Source organism: Babylonia areolata, chromosome 20, assembly GCF_041734735.1.
Source record: "Babylonia areolata isolate BAREFJ2019XMU chromosome 20, ASM4173473v1, whole genome shotgun sequence".
In the NCBI taxonomy this organism is placed as follows: Eukaryota; Metazoa; Mollusca; class Gastropoda; order Neogastropoda; family Buccinidae; genus Babylonia; species Babylonia areolata.
This window is the reverse complement of record NC_134895.1, coordinates 14,625,986-14,634,039: the sequence shown is the minus strand read 5'-3', so window position 1 is coordinate 14,634,039 and position 8,054 is coordinate 14,625,986. Positions and strand designations below refer to the sequence as shown.

General features: G+C 45.5%; 1 protein-coding gene across 1 annotated transcript in view; it reads left to right on the top strand.

Annotated features, from left to right (window-relative positions):
* The window catches only part of LOC143295166 (uncharacterized), a 6,722-nt gene extending 5,437 nt beyond the window's left edge, over window positions 1-1,285 (top strand). The window contains exons 2-3 of the mRNA XM_076606739.1: window positions 1-514; window positions 1,104-1,285. The exon at window positions 1-514 is cut by the window's left edge and continues 15 nt beyond it. Of these exons, the coding sequence (XP_076462854.1) occupies window positions 1-514; window positions 1,104-1,285 (696 nt within the window). The remainder of the gene's footprint in view (window positions 515-1,103) is intronic.
* Window positions 1,286-8,054: the final 6,769 nt, after the last annotated feature.

Sequence of the window (8,054 nt, the reverse complement as noted above, 5' to 3'; positions counted from 1 at the left end):
ATGGTGAGCAACTACAACAACACCATACACCTGATCGTCAGTGTGCCGGACTCCGTGCTGAAGAGGAAGAAGACCCAGACCCGCACCTCGGGAGGCTCCAACATCTTCTCCCCCGAGCAGCCAGACACCCACGGTTCCGACAGGCGCCCCGCGAGACGCTCCAAAAGCCGCGAGGACCTGTTGATGGATGAGATAGACGACCTCTACAGCTACGTCAGGGACGGAGGGACCCCTCCGGCCAAGACGCGGTTCCAGTACAACTCTGACGAGGAGAGTTACTGGGAGGAGCCGGCCTACGAGGCCCTGGGCGAGTTCCGTGCCCGGGTGGAGGCCATGGAGCGTGGTCAGGAGGTGTGCTTCCCGGACCGCTACCCGCCTGCCGACCCCACCCGGCTGAGGGGTCTGGTTGGGGAGGGTGGTGGTGGTGGTGGTGGAGGTGGAGGTCCTGTGCGGCCATCTTCGTCGGCCTCTGGGGCAGCAGCTGAACGTGCAGAGCAAGGCGTTGAGAAGTGTGGTACAGGTGCTGGCGTTGATGAGTCTAAACAAGCTGTAAATCACAGTCCACCCCCCTTGCCACCACGAGGTACGGATGAACGTGTTGAGCACGGCATGAAGAAATGTTGTACAGGTGTTGTGGCTGATGAGCATTCCCAACCATCTGAAAATCACAACCCACCCCCCTTACCACAAAGAGGTGCACATGAACATGTTACGCACGATGTGGAGAAGTGCACAGGTAACGCAGTTGATGATCAACCAAAACAAGCTGTAAATCACAGTCCACCTCGCTCACCACCAAAGGGTACAGTTGAATGTGTAGAACATGACGTTGATAAATGTACAGGCACTGCAGTTGGTGAGCAACCTAAACCATCTGTAAATCACAGTCCACCTCGCATACCACCAAGTGGTTCAGCTGAAAGTGCAGAGCACGATGTGGATAAATGTACAGGTGCTGGAGTTGATGATCAACCAAAACAAGCTGTAAATCACAGTCCACCTTCCACACCACCAAAGGGTACAGATGCATGTGTAGAGCACGATGTGGAGAAATGTACAGGTTGTGCAGCTGATGATCAACCTAAACCATCTGTAAATCACAGTCCACCCCTCTTACCACCAATGGGAACTGCTGAACGTGTTGAGAAGTGTGGTGCAGGTGATGCAGCTGAAGAACAACCAAAACAAACTCGTATACCACCAAAGGGTGCAAATGCAAATGCAGAGCACGATGTGGAGAAATGTACAGGTGGTGCAGCTGATGAACAACCTCAACAAGCTGTAAATCACTGTCCACCTCCTTCACCACCGAAGGTTACAGTTGAACGTGTAGAACAAAACATGGAGAAGTGTGATCCAGGTGCTGCAGCACTTGATGAGCAACCCAAACCATCTAAAAATCACAACCCACCCCCCTTACCACCAAAACCGGCAGACCTAGCTTCCAAGGCAGCCGCCAGAAACCCTTGCCCCCAGAAACCCACAACGGTAACCACCAACGGCACAAAAACAAACACCACGTCATCTTCAGCAGCTGACGCCGACTCTCACAAACCAGTCTTCTCCAGACGTGCATCGGCCCCGTTGTCTCACTCTCGTTCCGCCCAGGTGTTCAGCGACAGTGCTGCTAACAGCCCTGTGAATGCACGTGCCACAACAGCCACGCACTCTGCAGACTCACCAAAGAAGCCTACTGAAGACGATGATGCTCCGAACCTGCCACACAGGGGCAGGTCGCGTTCCGACTCGGAGCCCTCCCTGCCTCTTCCTGTGGGACATCCAGCGGCCGTTTCCTCCGCCGCTGTGCCCGTGCTGATCCAGTCACGTGACAGTACCCCAGACGTGAAGCCAGGCTGGACGGAGAGACTGCGGTACGGCTTTGTCTTGCCCAACAAGGACAGGAAAGGCAGCGGTTCTACGTCTTCGGGCAGTGGTCAGCCGAGTGGTGCGCAGATATCGGCGAGGGATTTTAAGGATTCCGATATTTCCTCTCGAGCCAAAACGGCATCGTCATCCTCATCTGGAGAGCGCAGTGCACGCAAGCGAATGCAGATTTTGTATCTGTAATTCCTCTCCTTTTTTTTTTTCTTCCTTTCTTTCTTTCCTTCTTTCTCTGCTCGGAAAAAAAATCTGCTTCTGTTCTGACGAGTGTTGGTTGGTGGTTTGTGAAAAGTCGTTTTGGCAGATGTTTTGTGCTATTCTAAGCAGTTTCAGCAGGAAAGATCAAGAACGAAATGGCCCAGTGCAGTCGGTTGAGCTTTAAGCAACATGAACTGAATTCAGCACACACAAAAAAGAGCTTATCTTGAACACTCGCATTTATCGATAAGTACTTGATGTTGATTTAAAAAGAAATAAAGTGTTATTACTCCTGTGATGCGGATTTCCCACTGTGCTGTTGGTACTCCTATTTAACGGAGGCAGGAAGAACTGTTGATGGTGTTAATGTTATATCAACATGGATTTGAACCATACAGAATACCACCTAATTGTCTCAGCAGCAGTGCAGTGTCTCCTCTGGTGTGTAGCCTCCTGGCGACCCAGCATCGATAGTTCCATGTGGACTGCCAGCGGTGGGATTCTGGCATGCGAACCTGGGGTGGCTGTGTATGGGGGACTCGGATGACCGGTGTGGGGTTATGTCACTCAATTGAGGCAGATGATGGGGCAGCAAAAATAATGAATAAGACCATGGAGACAAACAACATGCAGGTGGAACATTTTTTTCCCAGAATGTTTTACAGCGTTTATCTGGTGTGTGTGTGTGTGTGTGTGCGTGCGTGCGTGCGTGTGTGTGTTGCCTGTCTTCACTGTGTTGCTGTGATGTCTTTATGACAAAAGTGTATATGATTCTTGGCTCTTCTCAAGCTTTTTTTTTTTTCCCCCAAACTGATCATGTTCTCGCGCAATGGTTTCTGACAAGACAGTGTCCCACCCTCTATGAGGCATATTCACAGGAACACGGGGGTATTTATGTTATAAATAGTCTCCCTACCGTCTATAAATTATGTGCTGGAAATGCCCCCGAGCATACATACGGCTTTACTGTATTAACGCCTGGGAAACACGGGTTTTAGGAGGTAGGTTTTAAATGTAATGTCCCTATCTTTGTGTTCTCTGTGGCGACCGTGTATATGGATACGATTGTATGCAGGTTTTTGTTTTTATCCCTCTCATGGAAAATTATCCAGAATAAACAACGTTAAACTTAAATGTGTCTCCTGGGTTGATTGCTTTTATATAGGACTGCAGTAATGCACTTTCAAATATTTCAAAGGGTTTTGTTGTTGTTGTTGTTTGGCAGTATTTTCAAATTCGATAGAAAAAAAACAAACGAAAAACTGCACGCAGGAAAAATACAAAAAAATGGGTGGCGCTGTAGTGTAGCGACGCGCTCTCCCTGGGGAGAGCAGCCCGAATTTCACACAGAGAAATCTGTTTTGACAAAAAGAGAAATGCAATACAATACAATACAATACAATACATTTTGTGAGATTTTGTAAAGTAAGTGTTTTCAGCCTTGGTATGACCCAGTGTGATCGGTTTCAGTTTCAGTTTCTCAAAGAGGCATCACTGCGTTCGGACAACTCCATATATGCTATACCACATCTTCTAGCCAGATGGCTGACAGCAGCATAGCATGCGCTAGTCAGGTCTTGAGTACATGCATTTGTACATACACATGTGAGTGAGTGTGTGTGTGTGTGTGTGTGTGTGTGTGTGTGTGTGTGTGTGTGTGTGTGTTGAAAATTCTCTTAATGTGTGTTTGACCCAACCTGTTGGATTTCTTTTCAACTGATGTGTCTTTCCGTTGTGGCTAAAATCTTGTTGGTGAGCCTAGTCAGTGTTATCCGAGTATGATGATGAATAGGCAAAATGCTAAAAATCTTGTGAGTATTTACTTTTGGGCCAGTGTGTTGGAAGTTCTGTCGACGTGTCATTGCTTGTGGAATGCTGATCTGTGGATGGAACTGATGTCTCTGCAATGTTCCTCTGCCGACAGCAAGAAGACGTTTTAGTCACTGTTAATGCAGTATTCACCACAACCTTCAGTTGCATACAAACAGTGGGAGAGGGGGGTCGGGGGGCTTTTGTGGTTCAATGTACTGACAGTGTTCGCCAACATTGTTCTCCATGACGGGTGCAGTAGCCGAGTGGTTAAAGCGTAGGACTTTCAATCTGGGGGTCCCGGGTTCGAATCTCGGTAACGGCGCCTGGTGGGTAAAGGGTGGAGATTTTTCTGATCTCCCAAGTCAACATATGTGCTCGTGCCTGAACCCCCTTTCGTGTGTATATGCAAGCAGAAGATCAAATACGCACGTTAAAGATCCTGTAATCCATGTCAGCGTTCGGTGGGTTACAGAAACAAGAAAATTCCCAGCATGCACACCTCCGAAAACGGAGTATGGCTGTCCACATGACGAGATTTTAAAAAAAAAACCAAAAAAAACGGTCATACACGTAAAAGCCCACTCGTGTACATACGAGTGAACGTGGGAGTTGCAGCCCACGAACGAAGCAGAAGAAGAACTCTCATAGTCGGTCTTTGTGTTGCATTTGTATTTTTTCAGTGTTCAAGTTGCATCTTGTACTGTTCAGGGCCTCTTTTAAGCTCTTGCGTCTTTTCAGCTGTTTTCCTTTAGTGTCTATGTCTTTTCAACGTTAGTGTCTTTCCATCTCTGCTCTAAATGCCTTTACAACATGCCTTTTTCAGTGTTTGTGTCTTTCCAGCGCTATTCTAAGTGCCTTTACAACATGCCTTTTTCAGTGTTGGTGTCTTTCCAGCGCTATTCTAAGTGCCTTTACAACATGCCTTTTTCAGTGTTGGTGTCTTTCCAGCGCTATTCTAAGTGCCTTTACAACACGCCTTTTTCAGTATTAGTGTCTTTCCAGCGCTATTCTAAGTGCCTTTACAACAAGCCTTTTCAGTATTAGTGTCTTTCCAGCGCTATTTTAAGTGCCTTTACAACATGCCGTTTTCAGTATTGGTGTCTTTCTATCGCCACTCTAAGTGCCTTTACAACATGCCTTTTCAGTATTAGTGTCTTTCCAGCGCTACTTTTTATTTTATACATTTTCGGTGTTAGTGTCTTTTAAGCGCTACTTTTAATGCCTTTTAAGTGCTGGTGTCTTTCCAACGATACTATTATCATTTCTCCAGCTCTACTCTTAATGTCTTTTCAGCGTTAGTGTCTTTCCAACGATTCTGTTCATTCCTTTTCAGCATTAGTGTCTTTCCTACTTTACGCTTGAACCCCTTTCAGCGTTAATGTTTCGAAGATTTTGTCTCTTGGCGAAGTATGATGTTAGTGTGTGTGTGTGTGTGTGTGTGTGTGTGTGTGTGTGTGTGTTGCGTTTAACATGGTTTCAAGCAAATAAAATTGTTTCACTTCTATTTTTATTTGTTGAGTTCTTGATTCGCAGGTTTCATTCTCACTGGTCTCATCTTCAGTCACATCATACATCATACACCCCCCCCCCCCCACCCCCAGCCCACCTGCACCCTCCCCACCCTCCACCCACCCACACTTACCACCACCCGCCATTGACAAACTTGATGTTCCTTTCTTTTACGTTTCATTCATTGATCATAAGCACTAAAAGTAACACCCAGACAGGCTATGGATTGCCTGTGAACTGAGTTTTGATACTGATGTGTGTGTGGGGGTGGGGGTGGAGGTGGGGTTGATATGTGTGGGTGTGCGTGTACATGCGCGCGTATTTGTGTGTATTTTTGCACGCTTCCGCGTGTGTGTTTGTTTTTCCTTGGCAAACACACACACACACACACACACACACACACACACACACACACACACACACACACACACACACACACACACACACACACACTCACACACACACACACACACACACACACACAGAGTTCAAGTTCACTTCCTGGAAGGCCGTAATAGTTGACAGACGACAGTGAAAACATTGCGCAATCCTCTGCAATGGTCGGGCTGGAAGGATTGTTCGGAATCCGTCTTAAAACGAGGTGAACTCCTCACTATAACCAGGACGGAGCACCCACAAGATTCATGACAGCCATCACTGAACTAAAAATTCGGCAAGGTTTGCTGCAGTTTTCGTTTCTATACTTATATATATATATATATATATATATAAAATAATAATAATGTTATTGTTATTGAGGTTTTTTTATGATTCAGAACGCCGTACGCCAATTTTTGTGTTTAGGGCGGTTCGAAATACCACGAACAATCGTTGTCATGCCGTTTTCGTTATTATTCAATTTTGTGGGATTATTTCATTCCAGTTTGTTTTTTTTTTATTAAGGCTCGTTTGTTTTCCCTTGTGCGGTTGTTTTTTCTGATCGATCTGGCCTCCCTACCTGTGTATAGGCAGTATTCCGTGACCAGATTAAATATAGCAACAGCAGATGTGTCGACGTTATTTTTTAGTCCAGTGACGAGATACCCAATTTTGGCTTGTTCAATCTGTGCCCCATTATAGGCCTACTAAATGCCCATCAGAAAAAGCAAGGCAAGGCAGTTTATTTTGCACACACACACACACACACACACACACACATACGCGCGCGCGCGCACATACACACACGTGTGTGTGTATTTCGCATGCTGGGCCAAATGATGTACGTAAGTTTATTTCATGAAGAATAACAAACATGGCGGGCTACATTGGACAAGTGTTGTCAGCTTAATACGTGTCATGTTCCACGATGTGTGTCAGTTCATTTACTGAGCCGACATTTTCCTCTTTTTTTTTTTTTTTTTTTTTTTTTATAGTGTCCTAAATGCAGGAACCTATCTTCACGAAATATTTCGAGCATATTTGAAGCGATACTACCCATAGTAAATGTGGTTTGCGACTCTTGTTTTGAAGGTTATTGATATCATATTAAATTTTGATACGGATCAAGTCACTAAATCAATATCCCCCCTCTCCCCCCCCCCCCACCCCCCCACCCCCTGACACACAAACACACACATCTCCCTCACCCACAAAATCGTCGGCAATGGCGCGTTCATTGGGTTTCTACATACAACACCAATATCTCATCCAATGGAATACCATCGTCTTTACTTTTAAGATAGCCTTCCCACCTTTCTGTATGACATTTTCCACAACAGGTCATCCAGTTAGCACATTCGAGAATTTTGCATATTTTGTGTTTATTCTTAATCGTTATTGAATTCAATCATGATGTCTTTCATTTTCTGATATGAGTTATCCATAAGGTTTTTGATGGAGTATGTGGTTTGTGCATTCTGGTAGTTAGCTGGTAACGAGATCCGTAATGGTTCGATCGTGTTACAAAAGGATGATTTTCGCTCGAGTAAGTTGTGTCACGTGGTCTAGATAAGAAGCCTTTTTAGCCAGTGGGGACACACACACACTTTTTTTTTCTTTTCTTTTTTTTTATAACAAAAAGTAACTTTTTTTTCAATAGAATTTTCCGATAAGTCGGTTCTGCACATAACCATTACCAAGGACGTTTCTGTCAGAACAGTGGTTATCAAACTTCAATATTCATTGTTTACTAATATAAAAAACAAAACAAAACAAAACAAAACCCATTAAAACATATGCTAAACAGGATGTTTGTCAATGTGTACGCATGACAGATGTATACCGACAGAGGGCGAAAGAGTAAAAAATGTTTGTCAATGTGTACGCATGACCGTTGTTTGCTGACCGAGGCAGAAAGAGTAACGGATACATGTACGTCTATCTTACTTTATGCATTTTCTCTTTCAGTCTTTTGTGTTTATGCTTTTATCATGGGACAGGTAAGGATCAGCTCAAAAGGACCCAGAGGAGAGGTCTACGGAAGTTCGGTTGCCATGGCATCAGATGTGCCGCCCTGTGAACTGGACAGCCAGGTGTACAACCTGCTTCAGACAGGGGACTGGACATCCCTTTCATCACCTGACGGAGTCAGGTCAGCTGACTGACCAGCAGACAGAAAAGGTCGTTGTGGAAGCGACCAAGCACGCTGATGTCCAGCATTTCTCTCAGCACGTCCGTCCTTTCTGCAGTAGCACTCAAGATTCGGCGATGACAGA